The sequence below is a fragment of the Leucoraja erinacea genome, chromosome 16 (assembly GCF_028641065.1).
Source record: "Leucoraja erinacea ecotype New England chromosome 16, Leri_hhj_1, whole genome shotgun sequence".
In the NCBI taxonomy this organism is placed as follows: Eukaryota; Metazoa; Chordata; class Chondrichthyes; order Rajiformes; family Rajidae; genus Leucoraja; species Leucoraja erinaceus.
This window is the reverse complement of record NC_073392.1, coordinates 21,948,530-21,966,035: the sequence shown is the minus strand read 5'-3', so window position 1 is coordinate 21,966,035 and position 17,506 is coordinate 21,948,530. Positions and strand designations below refer to the sequence as shown.

Genomic DNA, 17,506 nt, shown 5'->3' with positions numbered 1-17,506 from the left:
GTCGCGCAGGCAGAGTTCGTGCAGGCAGAGACGGAGCCGACCTCCGACCGTTGCTGACCAACTGACAACAGACGCGGCCAACCAGTGCGGCGATGGTTCAGGAAGGGGTGACGCCATCCCAGAGGTGACTGACAGCTGACGTGGCCAATCTGTGTGGTGATGGTGCAGGAAGAGGCGTTGCCATCCCGGCGGTGACTGACAGGAGAGGAGACCAATCTACGCATGCGCGTTTTTAAAGATTTTTAAACCTTTATAACTTTAAATATATACCACCGATCGGAACAAAACTTATTGCACTTGCAGCACATGGGAATGGTGAGTAAGGTGGCGAAAAACCATTGCACTATCGTGTACTGTTTTTGCGCAAATGTAAAAAAACGCAAACCAGAAGATAGCAAGATGAGATTTTAGTTAGATATAGATGCCATAACATTGCATGTGCTTTTGTTGCATTTGGATTTTTTAATGGTCATCTGCAAAGTTCAAAGGAGATTTCCATTTGTGATAGATCTCTGGAATATTGGAAATCAGCTAATTCAGCCAACATTCAGAAACTCATGAATGCAACTAAGTTGGTATTTTGATGCACATGCTTCTCTATTTATGGAATATAGTTAGTGGAAACTGAAACCAACAATGAAGATACAGCTAGGCCATTAATGTCTGCCTTCACTGAGAGATGCCAATAAATATATCAGAAGTGATCCACATTTTCAAATATCTCACCATGAACCTATATTGTTAGAGGGTTGAGTGGTGCATCAGAAGCAGGTCAAGTCTCTTTGTCTACTCAATGTTGAGTATAGAGATCATTCTCTCATATATTTCAGTGAATTAATCGATAATAGCTTTGAGGTTAGTTAGTCTCTAAGCATGAAAAACAGCTCAAATACAGAGGCTTGGGTAACCCTTGTTCTGGAGTGTGTTCACTTCAGGTATAGTCAGATATTGGTTCCATTGTAGACCAGTTGATGCATGCCATTATGGAGGAAGCATAAGATGGAGGTTAATTTATTTAAGCAGCTGAATATAAGGATGCTTTCCATAGAACCTCCCAATTCATGGAGTCAAAAGATTTAATGACATCAAAAAAGGCCGCAAAAAGTGACGAGTGTTACTTGACATTTTTCTTGAAATTGTCCTACAAGGTTGTGACCACTGTTCCTCTACACCATGATTCAGCCTTCACTGTTTGGATCCTGACTCCCACATCTTGGAAACCATCTCTCAGCAAAGACTGGCAGCAGTAATGCAACTCATCACTACATTTAATGTACCGGCACTGACGTTGATGAGGAAAAGGATATTTGATGATTAACATCTCTGACCTGGTACAAACCTCATAATCTATTGGCAATGGGGATCTTCACCCTCATATTGTTTTTGAGATAAGGAATATCAACAGCAGATATCTCGAGGTTCTGAAAAATTAATTCCAATGCCGCCTCCACAAGATCCTGCAAATCTATAACTGAACCATAACCTCTGTCCATAGCAATAAATGGTAACATTTGGTCAGCTTTCCTAATTATTCACTATATTTGCATGCTCGTCTTTTTCGAATAATGCAGTAAGACATCCAAATCTTTTTGTACCTCAGAATTCTGAAACCTCTCACTATTTAGATCATAGGCTTTTCATGTTGAATTGAACAATTTCACATTTTTCAATGTTAATAGTCGCCTAGAAATATAACAAAAATGGGCAGGCAACACACCTTGTCTGATGGGATATAAAAATTGATGCAGTTGTAGAAATTATTTTAGGACCACTTTTCAGATGTAAGGATATTTATGACAAAAGAAGATGAAACAGTTCTGAAGTAGTTCTACAGAAGAGATGTGTATGTAACTAAGGGCCTGTCCCACTTAGAAGACCTAAACAGCAACCTTTGGTGACTTTGCCCGCCACCCAAGGTTTCCATGAGGTCAAAGGAGGTTTTGGTCACTCTCCCTATCTCTGGTTTCCACGTGGTCGAGGCTTTATCTAGGTTGCTGCTATTTTTTCATCATGTTTAAAACCGGCCCAAACTAAAAATAGGTTGTTGTTTTAAAAATCGATCATTTTTTAGTCGTAGGTCTAGTCGAAGCCGGTTTTCTTCATCGTCGAGGAAGGTTTTCAACATATGCGTGAGAGGTGGAAGGAGGTTGCAGGTCACCTCGACCTTGATTTTTTTTAGGTGGCAGGCAAGGTCACCAGAGGTTGCTGTTTAGGTCTCCTAAGTGGGACAGGCCCACTTCGCAACACCTTGTGATTTTTATTTTTGGCCATAACTTCAAATTTTAAAGTAAGTAAATTCCATTGATTAAAAAATAGCTTTATATTTAATATTCTATTTTAACTAGCCAGGCTGCTTTCCTTTTAAAATTGGGTTTTTAACACATTTAAGCTATTCCTTCCAGGTAAAAATAATCAGGAATATTTAATTATCATTTGTACCAGCAACAGAAACATTAAATTCTTACTTGCTGCAACTTAACAGGCCTATTAATGTAATAACACACGTTTTCTTCTGCAATTATAGATAATATAAATATGATAATCAAACTGTGGATTTCAGTACCCGTTTGCTCGCAGAAAAGATAAAAATAAATGGCTGATACCGTACGTTAAAATACAAAATAAAAGATATAAAACAAGTTAAACATTACCTGACTACGGGTGCTGTCTGTATGGAGTTTGTAGGTTCTCCTTTTGACCCCGTGAATGGCACCAAATAAATTGTTGTGCAATAAAATCAAGGACAGAGTCACAGTTGAAGAGGTTTTTGAGGTATTCCTTGAAGCAGACATTGTCCCTGATGAACCCACCCCCAATTTTAATTCACAGTGTGGCTGGGTTTCAGTGTTTGAGCCATAGTCATAGAGTGATACAGTGTGCGAACAGGCCCAACTTGCCCACACTGACCAACATGTCCCAGCTACACTAGTCAAGCTTGTGTAATGAGGTAATTTGGACAATTGAGGCTACACCCTTAGATCAAAGGATCGTATAGGAATCTGATAAACGCAGGGCAGGCGCTGTTCAGGTGGTTTGTATGATGCATTGGGCTACATCCACAACTCTGTGCAATTTCTTGCATGCTTGGACCAAACAAGCTCTGATGCATTCTGATAGGATGCTTTCTATTGTATTTCTATGCACTTTTGGAGTAAGTCACCCAGCAACTTAGGAGAGTTCAGGTGACCATTAAACAAAGAAAATAGAACTAACAGTTAATTCAGGAGACCCTGAAGGTGAATCGTTTTCTCACTACTATTTGGCACATGTGTACTGATGAGGGAGAGTACAGCCAGAACACCATGACTGGTTCAACTGTGCAGGGAACGAGAAAAGCCAATACAACAATAGTTAAGGATAAACTCTATAGTTAGTGGATCAGACACAATATGGGTTTGCAGACACAGTTTTAGAATGGTCTGTAGCCTGCCATGGTTCTGAATGCCACTGTGCTGGTACAGAACATTTTGGAGAGAGTGGATGAACACAGAGCTTGAGATTCATATCATTACCAATTGAGTTCCTAAAGGAAATTTCAAAGTGTTTAAAAAGAGATCAAGATGAAGGATTTCAAAAGTAGCAATAGCAAACGCCTTGATTACGGGGAATATTGCTTCGCGAGAGAAGGAATTACGTCCTAGAAAGATCAAGGTAGACCATTCTAACTCGATTCTTTGTCAGAATTGCCAACTGTGTTTTTCTTTCCACAGAGGGTGTCTGATTTCCTGAATGTTTCTAACATATTCTATTTTTATTTTGGATTTCCAGCATCTACAGTGTGTTTTTTAGGGCAGAATTTGCCTATTTGTTAATAAGAAACGTTATGGCCCTGTCCCACTTAGGCAATTTTTTGGGCGACTACAGGCGACTGCCGCAAACTTTTCAACATATTGAAAATTTTTGGGTGCCAGTGGTGACAAGTTTTGCCGTTGTAGGTTGACATAGGTTTTGTCGTAGGTGATTTTCATTAAAACTAGTCCCTGGCGGTTGCTAAAGAGTCACCTGTGGGACAGGCCCTTTGGAGGTGTAACTACAACTAGGATTATTCTATAGGCCTTCAATTATTGTGGAGCAAATCTGCACAGAAATTAAAGAGATCAGGAGTGTTGATAATGGAAGAATCTATCACATTCATAGGTAGTGGATTAGATTTCCATAAAAGGCTTGTCATCAAGATTGAAGGCTATTTGGTAAAAGGACCAGCATGGATAGAACATTAATTTAATAATAGAAAACAGAGCAGCAATGAAATTGAGTTCTTCGGTCAGGAAGGAAGCATGCCATAAACTTCCATTAATTTACAGTATAATGATTTTGACTTTGGTGTACAGGGCATCTTGCAAATTTGCTAAACACGCAAAGAAAACTGGAGAGGATAGTAAAGAAAGTCTTATGGGTAGATAGATGGTTGATGAAATTTACTGCTGAGTAATGTGAATACATAGTTAAGAGAATAATGGAAGAAAATTCATTTTGTAGCTTTCAGAAGGAATACTTAAGAATTTCTAGTGCTGTGGAAAGAGGGAGGGATGGGACTATCTAAATTGTTCTAACATAAAATCAGTACAGAATTCATAGGCCAAATTGCCTCTTTCCATACTGTGAGCTTACTGTGAATCTATTAATTCAAATACATAATTGGCTGCCAGTTTATTCTCTCCCATAGATCATTTAATATACAGGTACGCGGGGGGAGGGGGGGTTGCTTCTCCCCTCTGATGAACGTACCAACTAAGATGACTTTCAGTGTCATGATGCCTTCTGACAATAACTGAAACTCCACAGTAGGTTGCTATAGTGATTTGACAGCTTGAATTATAATATCCAAAGAGAAGGTAGCTTTCATTTGCTAAATGTTAGTATATTCAATTGAACACAAAAATCGTTTTGTCTTGAGCATTACTTAATTGACTCTCATGGAGTGATCAATATTGTGACTACAGGCATTGTTCCTTAGTTTCTTTATGCCCATTATTAATTGAGAGTGAGGAGATATTGATGAAATTGATGAAATGTTCATCTGAGAACAAAGACATGCTTGTACTAAAATTCAGCTTTCATCTTTAATTTTTACACTCATGTATTTGCCCTAAACCAAAAGTAAATCTAGAGAGAACACTCATTGCTATTTTGAGAAAATATGAAAAAGTCTTTGACTGTCTTCTGCTGGCTGAGAGAAGTTTTCTAACATCCTACTTTCTCTGTGTTTTCTTTTAACAGATGCAATAATGAAAATGAGTGGTATCAAATCCACGAAAATATAATTCGTAAATCCAGTAACAAGTACACTGCAGCAAGCACGAATTATGGTAAATTTTATTTTATTTCTACTGTTGGCAAATTTATGACTTTACCTAAGACTTTTTTTAACCCTAAATATAAGACCTCAAAATAATGTGCATAGGTAAAGTGCTATTTTTCACACTGCATATATATCGTTTTTGTATTCTAATTTCTAATTATGCTGCAGCATCAAACATGGCTCGAATAAACTGTTCCCCTCTCAAATTATGGCAAGTTGTTGTTGATGAAAGATTTTGTTGCACTCATTCCATTACTGACATGATTGCTCAATATTTCACTGTGCTTTCCACTAACTGAAACTTGAACCGACTAGTTCAAGCAAGTTCAATTCATAAATCATGTGGAGGAATTAAATTATAATATTGAAATGATTAATAAATCTTAGGGATAGGTAGCCCTATTTTGTACATTGTGTGAGGAGTAACTACAACATCTCACGTACTAGGTTATATTTGCACTCAGAGTACAATCATAATAAATGTTGCACTTGTTATGGGGGATTTGCCTGAAATTGGTTGATCTTAAACCAATTAGGAGCTTAGAGAGTAGCCAAACAAAAATACTCACTTACAGAATAAGCATCTCTGGCAGGGTCCTATTAATAGCTCATCTTTAATTGTCCTTGAGAAATAATAACGAGCAGTGATCTTGACTTATGCTGTCTGTTTGGTGAGGTCCCTTCTACAGTATTGTTAAATTAGGGGAGTCAGAACATTGACACAGCAATGATTAAGAAATAGCTAAATATTTTCAAGTCAGGAACATGTATAACTTTGTTGAAGTGAGATCCGCCAGTCCTCATCTTTCATTCCTCCAGCCTCCGAATCCAACATATCATTCTCTACATTTCTGCCACCTACTACGTGAACCCACCACCAGTTGCATCTTCCCATCTCACCCCTTTCCGCAGAGACCTCTCTCTGCATCTCCTTGGTTCGTTTTTTCCTCCCCCACCCCCACTACGACAATGCCAGGCACCTTTCTCTGCAACCATAGGACATGTAACATCTGTCTTTTTGCCTCCTCTCTCATCTCTATAAAGTCATAAGCGATAGGAGCAGAATTAGACCCATCAAGTCAACTCTGCCATTAAATCATGGCTGATCTATATCTTCCTCCTAACCCCATTTTCCTTAGCTTATGACCCAACTCTGGCAATAGAGACCTCGCTCTGGCAGGAGAGAAAGATCAGAGCATGGGAGTAGGAAAGAGGTGGTAAAATAGTTAGCAGACTGAGCTTAAGTTTTCAGAAAAGTGGCCGCCAAGTCTATTCTTGCTCTCATTGATGTACCTCATGATCTCTTTATTCCACTTTGGTAGCCCACAACCAAAATATGAACATTGAATTCTCCAGTTTCAAGTAAATTCCCACTCGCCTTTCTCTTAGCTGCCCCCACCACCACCACCATGCGCATATCGTTCTCCTAACACTCTGTCAATCTTTTATTTAAACTTTAGAGATACAGTGCAGAAACAGACCCTACGACCCACTGAGTTCACATCAACCCCCCCCTCCCCCCCCTAACAATATCCTATACACTAGGGACAATTTAGAATTTTACCGAAGCCAATTAGCCTACAAACCTATATGTCTTTGGAGTGTGGGAGGAAACCGAACCACCCAGAGAAATCCCATGCGGTCACAGAGAGGATGTACAAATCCATACAGGCAGTAACCGTAGTTAGGATGGAACCTGGGTCTGGAGCTACAAGGCAGCAGCTCTACCGCTATGCCATTGTGCTGCCCTTTTACCCCTTTTCCATTTATCTCCCACACCTTCTTACAGCATCCCCCATTTCCCTTTTATCCTGGCTCTTTCTCCACCTCCTGTCCCACCCACATTCTTCTGGCTTTACATTTCACTCCTCCTGTTCCTTCTTATCTGGTATCCTTTGGTCTACAGTCCACCTCTTTTGTAACTATCTCCACACATTATCGTAACCTCATTTGTAGCCACCTGTCATTGACAATTTATGCCCCACCCATACATCTCATTACCAGCTCCACTTAATCAGTCAATAAAGAAGGGTTCCGACCACAAACATGGACTGTCCATTTCCCTCCACAGATGCTGCCTGACCCACTGAGTTCTCCACCATTTTGTTTTTTTTTGCTCATGACTCCATCATCTCCTGTGTATCCTTTGTAGACGTAATGCTGTTCTCATACATCCAATGGCCTTGGCCTCCTAAGTGATAGAGGTTACGGATTAAGGAGACAATATTAAAGCCTTGGCAGATTGCCATTATACTTCTTATAGACAATTGCTATTTAATCCACTCTACGAATGATCAACGAAAAGTATATTTAAAATAGTGGATTTGGTGACACAAAAAAAGCAGATTGTTTTGCCCTGGGTGATCTTGAATTTTGGAGCTGTCTAATTCAGTGGTGAATATTCTGTAATACTTGTTACTTGTACTTTGCAGGTGGCAGAAAGATTTTGAGCTAAGAACGTGAGTCACTTGCCACTGTTGTTGTTGTAACTAATTAAGGGATTGGACACGCCAGATGCAGGAAACATGTTCCCGATGTTGGGGGAGTCCAGAACCAGGGGCCACAATTTAAGAATAAGGGGTAGGCTATTTTGAACTGAGATGAGGAAAAACTTTTTCACACAGAGAGTTGTGAATTTGTGGAGTTCTCTGCCTCAGAAGGCAGTGGAGGCCGAATCACTGGATGCATTCAAAAGAGAGTTAGATAGAGCTCTTAGGGCCAGCGAAATCAAGGGTATGGGGAGAAGGCAGGAACGGGCTACTGATTGTGGATGATCAGCCATGATCACATTGAATGGCGGTGCTGGCTCGAAGGGCTGAATGGCCTACTCCTGCACCAATTGTCTATGTATCTAATTCATTCACTGACATTTCTGATGAATGCTTATCCACTCTATAAGTTTTCTTTCCTCTCCCAAGCATGTCAGTGATCATTTCACTAAATGCCAATGGAAAATGGTTAAAATCTTGTTTGAGATGGTCATTGTATAATATGAATTTTAATCCTGTTTTGGGATGTGGACTCTTCTGTCAAAGCCAGCAGTTATTGCCGTCGCAATTGCCCACAAGAAGACTGTGATGAACCATCATCTTGAATTGTTGAGTTCTTGGGGAGATTTTTCCAAAATGTACAACTTAGACCATGTGATGTGACCACCTGACCTGCAGTCACTATCCCCATTGTTATTGCCTTTGTTCTGTTTGGCTGTTATTCTATTTGTCCCAGATTACTAACATTCTTCAGCAATTCTCATGCTCTGTTCAACTCCTTGCAACTAGTCATCTGTGATGTCAGCTGCAGAAAGGCATGGGGATCGGTAGAATACTGTAGAGGCTGCAGCTGAAGATCCATAGTGGAGTTCAACATCCCTGGGTTCTTGGAAACAATCAATGCTTCAGAGTTTCAGAGTTTAATAAATGCCAGGATCCAGAGCAGCGCTCAAGGATTAAATGCACAGACTGTGTCAGACCTTCTCTGACCTTTTGGGTCCATTCTTATCCATGTTCAGTTTTAAACCTTGGTGTCCTACACTGGTGGGCATAGGTCTGTCACTGTATAACACTGCGGTACAGTACAGATGGGCATAGATGTATTACTGTGTAACACTGGGGTACAGCATTGATGGACACATGTCTGTCAATGTATAACACTGGGATAGATTACTGTTTGGTTCAGTGCTGTCAGTGTATAACACAGGTTTAATTTACTTTATTGTCACGTGTACCGAGATATGGTGCAAAGCTTTTTTTAATGTGCTAAGCAGTTAAAGAAAAGAGTATACATGAATACAATCAAGCTGTCCACAGTGCACTGATAAAGGATAAAGAGTACAACATTTAGTGCACGATAAAGTTTGATTAAAGTTAGTTCAAATGTCTCTAATGAGAAAGATGAGAGGTCAGGCCAGCACTTTAGCTGATGAGAGGACAGTTCAGTTGCCTGATAACAGCTGGGTAGAAACTGTCCTTGAGTTTGGAGGTATGCATTTTCAATCTTCTATATCTCTTGCCTGATGGGAGGGGAGAGAAGTGGGTGTGACTGGAGTGAAACTGCTCCTTGATTGTGCTGGCAGCCTTGCCAAGGCAGCATGAAGTGCAGATGGAATCAATAGAAGAGAGATTGGATTGCGTGATGGGCTGGGCCATGTCCACAACGACAGCATGTAGGTGCAGAGGTAGAGTTGCTGCCTTACAGCACCAGAGACCTGGGTTCGATCGTGACTACAGGTGTTGCCTGTATGGAGTTTGTACGTTCTCCCCAGGACCTGCATGGGTTTTCTCCGGAAGCTCCGGTTTCCCCCACACTCCAAAGATGTACAGGTTTGTAGGCTAATTGGCTTTGATTTAAAAAATGTTTTAATTGTCCCTAGATGGTGTAGGATGGTGTTAGTGTACGGGAGTCAGCATGGATTCGGTGGGCCGAAGGGCCTGTTTCAGCGCTGTATCTCTAAACTAAAACTAAACTAAACTCTGCAATTTCTTGCGGCCTTGGATGGAGCTGTTTCAAAACCAGGATGTGAATTCTGATAACATGCTTTCCACAGCGCCTCTGTGGAGGTTGGGTGAGGATTGTTGGGGACATGCCGAACTTTCTAAACCTTCTAAGGAAGTTAAGGTGCTGTTGTGCTTTCTTGGCTGTAGTTTTGATGTGGTTGGTCCAGGAGAAATTGCCGGTGATATTTTGACCTAGGAACTTGAAGCTATTGACCATCCCTACTTCAGCACCCTCAATGGTTCAATGGTACCTTATTTGTTACATTTCTGAGGTACCCAGTGAAATTCATTGTTGTATACAGTTCAGTACACTATCACTATACTTAAGCACATGGATACATCTTAGACAAACATCTCAGATACAGTACAAGTGTATAGTAGTAGTACCCTGAGACAGTATACAGAGTCGCCTGATATGGCACCAATTGTTATAGGTGTAGAGTTCTTAAGCTGAGAATGTAAGCCCGTTGTCCTAATGGTGTTGCAGGGTCGGCCTGGCCATGCATGGCAGTTGGTGTCCTTCACCTCTGCTCCACCATTGCTGCAGGCCACGTCCGGACCATTTACTAGGCCTCTTGGAGTGACATCCGGTCCAGCCGAGCCCCAGGCTGCTCCAGGGCCTCCAGCGGCCCACTACACTGTCAAGGCACTGCAGCTGATCTCCCTCAGTCCTTCTCCCTCCTCTCCGGTCCACAGGGCCAGCAGGGGCCCGGCCTGGTGACTTCCCTCTATGGAGACGTGCAATTCCTCTGTCGATCTCAGGGACTCGGGGAATCGTGGCGCCTTTTCCTTGCCCACCTGGCAATCTCTGGCCGTCACGGGGCCGACCTCCTCTCCATCTCCCCCGCGTCATGCGGGTGGGTGGGCTTCCCCTTGCGGAAGCCACGATCGACGGGCCCTCCGCTGCTTTAGACTGTCCTCAGATCGCGCCCAAGGAGGAGGGGGGGGGGGGGGGGGGAGAGGAGGGGGGGGAGGAGGGGGGGGGGGGAGAGAGGGAGGGAGGGAGGAGAGGGTGGGGGGAGAGCGGAGGAGGGGGAAGGTGGGGAGGTGGGGAGAGGAGGAGGGAAGCCGGGCGGGCGAGCAGGCTGCGAGGGAACGGGCTGCTGGGACTACGGCGAGCGGGCTGCTGGGCCCACAGCGAGCGGGCTGCTGGGCCCATGGCGGGCGGGCAGCTGGGCCCATGGCGGGCGGGCAGCTGGGCCCATGGCGAGCGGACGGTGGAGACTCGAGGGAGGCCGCGGGCTGGCGCGATCTTAGGAAGGTCAAAAGCAGCGGAGGTACGGCCAATCGTGGCTTCCACGAGAGGAAGCCCACCCACTCGCGTGACAGACGACCGGCAGTGGAGACAGAGAGGAGGTCGTCCCCCGTGATGGCCAGAGATCGCCAGGTGGGATCGGGATCACCAGCGAGGAAAAGGCGTCATGATTCCTTGAGTCCCTGTGATCAACGGAGGAATCGCAGGTCTCCACAGACGGCCTCTCCCAGAGTGAGTAATGGCCGCCACGGTAACCTTCCCATCACGCTACCCCACACCCTCACCCGCGTGGTGATAACGACCGCTGCCGCCATGTTCTAGAACTTCAAGGAGCCCAGCGGAGCGCACAGCACGACCTGAGCAGCAGTTTAAAAACGCTAAGTGACGAATTTAAAGAAGTAAAAGTTAAGAAGCCAAGAAGTACAGAAGACAGAACAGGGGTGACGTCACTCACAGCGTGAGCAGAGGCAGGCAGCCAGATCCATTGTTTATTTTCAAAGTTATTTGAGATTTGTGAACAGTTTCATAAATAACTCGCAAAATAATGCATGAAATTTTCAGATAAGGCGATTCTTGACCATGGTGTAAATCTCTATCGGAATATGTAAAAATTTCACTGTTAGCGTGTTGTGTTTTCGAGGAGATGTGAAACGCACATGAACATCTCATACACACACACACAAATACACACGCATCCAAGATCAGAGTTTTATAAGTATACTAGACCAAGTAGGACCCGTTGGGTCCCATCCCCTCAACACACTGTTAGGGGCGGTGACTGCGGGTGCTTGGAAGGCCCCGTCCACGGATGAACACGGAGGGGAGGCTGGCTGGACTATGGTGCCGTCCTCACCTGGGTGCCATTTATGTTATGTTGTGTCGTGGACTTCTGTGTTTGTGCTTTTTTTAAAATTTTAATTCAATTTCAATTTTATTTTTAATATGTTTTATTATTTATTTATTATTTATTTTTATAATTTCTTTGTGATTTTTTTTAATGATACTGCCTGTAAGGAAAATTCATTTCGTTGTCTCAAATTGAGACAATGACAATAAATTGAATACAATACAATACAATACAATACAAGATCCCCCCTCAATCTTCCAAATTCTAGCGAGTACAAACCGAGTCTATCCAGTCTTTCTTCATATGAAAGTCCTGCCATCCCAGGAGTCAGTCTGGTGAACCTTCTCTGTACTCCCTCCATGGCAAGAATGTCTTTCCTCAGATTAGGAGACCAAAACTGTACGCAATACTCCAGGTGTGGTCTCACCAAGACCCTGTACAACTGCAGTAGAACCTCCCTGCTCTTGTACTCAAATCCTTTTGCTATGAATGCTAACATACCATTCGCCTTCTTCACTGCCTGCTGCACCAGCATGCCTACTTTTAATGACTGGTGTACCATGACACCCAGGTCTCGTTGCATCTCCCCCTTTCCTAATCGGCCACCATTCAGATAATAATCTACTTTCCTGTTTTTGCCACCGAAGTGGATAACCTCACATTTATCCACATTATACTGCATCTGCCATGCATTTGCCCACTCACCCAGCCTATCCAAGTCACCTTGCAGCCTCCTAGCATCCCCCTCACAGCTAACATTGCCCCCCAGCTTCGTGTCATCCGCAAACTTGGAGATGTTGCATTCAATTCCCTCGTCCAAATCATTAATATATATCGTAAATAGCTGGGGTCCCAGAACTGAGCCTTGCGGTACCCCACTAGTCACTGCCTGCCATTGTGAAAAGGACCCGTTCACTCCTACTCTTTGCTTCCTGTCTGCCAACCAGTTCTCTATCCACATCAATACTGAACCCCCAATACCGTGTGCTTTAAGTTTGTATACTAATCTCTTATGTGGGACCTTGTCGAATGCCTTCTGAAAGTCCAGATATAACACATCCACTGGTTCTCCCTTATCCACTCTACTAGTTACGTCCTCGAAAAATTCTATAAGATTCGTGAGACATGATTTACCTTTCATAAATCCATGCTGACTTTGTCCAATGATTTCACCACTTTCCAAATGTGCTGCTATCCCATCTTTAATAACTGATTCTAGCAGTTTCCCCACTACCGACGTTGGACTAACTGGTCTGTAATTCCCTGTTTTCTCTCTCCCTCCCTTTTTAAAAAGTGAGGTTACATTAGCTACCCTCCAATCCTCAGGAACTACTCCAGAATCTAAAGTTCAGTCCCATCAGTCTACCCAACACCATTTCCTGCCTAATGTGAATGTGTCATTATATGTAATAGAATCAATATAGTAATTTGCCTACATTGTCTTTCCTTTCTGCCATATATGTCATTATACTTCTCAAATTGAATTCCATCTTCCATCTGTCTGTCCATTTTGTCATCCTCACTCTAACCTCTGAAGTCCGTTAGTCTCCTCCTCACTATTTACAACACCACAACTTTTGGTGTCATCTGTACATTTTTTTTACCAAGCACATCCATTTACATGTATCAAAGAAAAGTCACTGGTGCACAGCCTACTATTTATTCTCCATCATAACAAATAGATTTATTCTGACCTTCTAATTCCTTGAGCTGATTTATACTGCTATAATAAACCTCTTTACTACAATTGGATTTATTTTTTCTTACCAGCTATTTTTATGTGAGACTTTATGAATGCCTTATGAAAATCCACATTGATGATATCTGCTCAATTCGCTTTTTCAAACCTTTCCATAATCACATTAAAACAAATAATCTGGTTATTCAAACATGACTTGCCTTTAACACATCAGTGCTGTGTCACTGTTATTAATTAAACATTCTCCAATTGCCTACTAATTTTTTTTTTTCTGGTTGTGATTTGTAAAAGTTTCCCCACCATGGAGGTTGGCAGGACCAACCCCTCCCCCAACCCTAGTCCCACTACCACCATCTTTTAAATATGTGTCACATTTCCCAGTATTTAATATAAGGAAATGTGTGCACAACAAATACTGGATCTTGTGCAAGCAGTCTGATAACTCGGAGATCAAATACGTTGGTAAAAGGGGTCATGAGCAATGGATGGTTTTATTTTGCTGTAGGTATTAAGTTTCTGCCAGTATTTTCCTCCACAACAAAAATTGCAGAAATACTCAAGGGTGAGCATTATATGTTTCAAGCAGATGGAACTCCCACACTGCAACATGTCCAGCAAACATTTGAGTTTGTGAGATCTAGAAAATGAACCAAGTGGAAGTGGAGATGTCCTTAATAGATGAACATGTGGTCTTTCCTTTTACAGGAATGATAATTTCTCTCCAGCTCCTTCGGGGTGATATGGATCACATTCGCAGAGAGAATCCTATCATCTTTAATCGGGGAGTGGCCATCACCCGCAAACTGGGCTTCCCTGATGTCATCATGCCAGGTAGGCTTTGACCTGTAGTCATTGTGGGAACTGAATCCTTTCCATTAAAATAAATTATTAGGAATAAAATTGCACATGAACTTCATACCAACAATTAGTGTAACGATTTCTGCTATGTGCCTGCAAATTACAAACATGCACCAAATCACAAATAAATGTAAAGGCATATTTTCATATGTTTTGATTGCTATGGAATGAGCTGGGAAGGCATCCCTGGTGGTAAGATTTGGAGTAATATAAAATGAGCAGAGAAATGTAGTTTAGTTGTCATGCGTACCGAGATACAGTGAAAAGCTTTTTGGCGCATGCTAACCAGTTAATGAAAAGACTGTACATGGTTTCAATCAAGCATCCCAGTGTACTGGTGGTGGCCCGTTGGTAACGATGATGGCGGGTTGTGCAGTCTCAATTCTGGTGAGTTCTGACATGGCTCACGAGTCCAATTCATGAACCGCACACTTGAGAGCAGTGGGGGCAGATGAAGGACTTCGCTGGCGGGTTCTGGGCGGCAGCCTTCCTCCTCTCCCTGGCTTTGGTAAGTCACTCTGGACGGCGCTCCTCGAAGCTGCTGGCTGCTGTTCGCACTGCTGCGCGCCAGCGTTGTTCTATCCAGTTGCTTGGGCGCAAGACCACCATATTGGAGATGATCCTTGACGCAATCTTTGTACTGCTTCCTGGGATGCCCACGGTTCTTTTGTCCCTGGGAGAGCATGCCGTAGAAGACCAGTCGAGGCATGCGGGTTACATCCATCCTGATGACGTGCCCAATGCTTGTGAAGCTGGATCTGTCCAATACTTCTAGGTTGGGCACTTTGTCCTGCCAGCGAACCCCATGATGGACCGTAACGAGCGCTTATGGAACTTCTCAAGTTGACGGATGTGATTCCTATACAAGGTCCATGTTTCACAGCCATAGAGCAGGCTGGAAAGATGTTATGGAAGGTGTCTAGTGTCCCAGGACCTGCTGCCTTCTAGAGTTCAATAGGGATTCCATTCATGCCTGATGCCTTGCCTGTGCTGGTTTGACTGATGGCCTTCTTAATCTCTTCCAAAGATGGGTGTAGGTCAAGGTCGTCAAGTGTTGGCTTTTGTGGGATCCGGTCAAGAGCGACTGGGTCAACGGCAGAGGGTCTATTGAGGAGGTTGGCGAAGTGATCTCTCCATATCTGAGATGCTGCTTTTATCCTTGAGCAGGGTTTTGCCGTCAGCTGCAAGGAGGGGGGAGGTCAGCTTGGGTGGACCATACACAGCCTTGATCAAGCTGAAAAACTGCTTAGAGTTGTTCGTGTCTGTGTAACTTTCCATGAAGGATGAGCATGTTCCACAGGTTGAACCGGACTACATGGTACCAGTTGCAAGGCTATGCCTTGACCTGACAGAGTACAGATACAGGATAACGGCGATAACATTTAATGCAAGTTAAGGTCCAATAAAGTCTGATTAAAGATGGTTCAAACATCTCCAATAATGTAGATGGGACATCACGATCGCACTCTAGCTGATGAGGGGATGGTTCAGTTGCTTGATAATAACTGGTAAGAAGCTGTCCCTGAATCTGGAGGTAAACGTTTTCAAACTTCTGTACCTCTTCCCTAATGGGAGAGGGAATAACAGGGTGTGACCGGGATGGGACTGTTCCTTGATTATGCTTGTGGCCTCGCCGAGGCAGCGTGAAGTGTAGATGGAGTCCATGAAAGGGAGGTTAGTTTGCATAATGGTCTGAGCTACGTCCACAACTCTCTGCAATTTCTTTCGGCTTTCGATGGAGCTGTTCCTAAACCATGCTGTGAAGCATCCCGTAAAATGCTTTCTACGGCGCATCTGCAGAGGTTGGTGAGGGTAGTTGGGGACATACAATACAATACAATACGGGTTTATTCGTCACATTGCACATAAAGTGCAAGTGAAATGAATATGTCAGCAGTGATACAATGAGAAAGAACACACAATACACAATAAAAATTTAACACAAACATCCACCACAGCATTCATCACTGTGGTGGAAGGCACAAAAATTGGCCAGTCCTCCTCCATTTACCCCCGTGGTCGGGACCAGAGTCCAGAGCCAGTCCATAGTCGGCTCTTCCCCACCGGAGACCGCGGCTTCAGGATGGTGTAGACCGCAGGCCGGCGATCGAAGATTTACAGTACCCGCCGCGCTGCAGCTAGAACACCGCAGACCGCGGCCAAGAAATTCTTTTTTGCATACCATGCACAAAGTATGCAAAGAGTCACACTTTCTATAGGCATCAACACATTTTTTTTGTACTCGGTGGCCTCACCACGCCGTGTCCCTCTTTGTTCTCTTGGCAGCGCCCCCATGCCGAGTCCCTCTTTGTTCTCAATGGCGAGTCCTCGACCAACCTCCGGCATCCACCGCGGGTCTTCCAAACCACGGCACCCACCGTGGGCTTATCTGACCTCCAGCACTCACCGTGATCCCGTCCAACCTCCATCACCCACCGTGGGCCCATCCACCCTCCAGCACTCACCGTGAGCCCGTCCAACCTCCATCACCCACCGTGGGCCCATCCACCCTCCGGCACCCACCGTGGGCCCGTCCAAACTCCGGCTCTCACCGTGGGCCTGTCCAACCTCCGGCTGCTAATGCGAGCCCATCAAACCTCTGGCGCCCACCGTGGGCCAGACAAACCTCCGGCACCCACCGCGGGTCCATCCTTGGCCGCCTTATTAACATAGAAACATAGAAATTAGGTGCAGGAGTAGGCCATTCGGCCCTTCGAGCCTGCACCGCCATTCAATATGATCATGGCTGATCATCCAACTCAGTGTCCCGTACCTGCCTTCTCTCCATACCCTCTGATCCCCTTAGCCACAAGGGCCACATCTAACTCCCTCTTAAATATAGCCAATGAACTGGCCTCAACTACCCTCTGTGGCAGAGTGTTCCAGAGATTCACCACTCTCTGTGTGAAAAAAGTTTTTCTCATCTCGGCTTTAAAGGATTTCCCCCTTATCCTTAAGCTGTGACCCCTTGTCCTGGACTTCCCCAACATCGGGAACAATCTTCCTGCATCTAGCCTGTCCAACCCCTTAAGAATTTTGTAGTTTCTATAAG

General features: G+C 43.8%; 1 protein-coding gene across 1 annotated transcript in view; it reads left to right on the top strand.

Moving 5' to 3' along the window:
- dock3 (dedicator of cytokinesis 3) overlaps window positions 1-17,506 on the top strand; it is a 327,231-nt gene that overhangs the window by 128,799 nt on the left and 180,926 nt on the right. Inside the window, exons 13-14 of the mRNA XM_055647822.1 lie at window positions 5,221-5,309; window positions 14,302-14,427. Of these exons, the coding sequence (XP_055503797.1) occupies window positions 5,221-5,309; window positions 14,302-14,427 (215 nt within the window). The remainder of the gene's footprint in view (window positions 1-5,220; window positions 5,310-14,301; window positions 14,428-17,506) is intronic.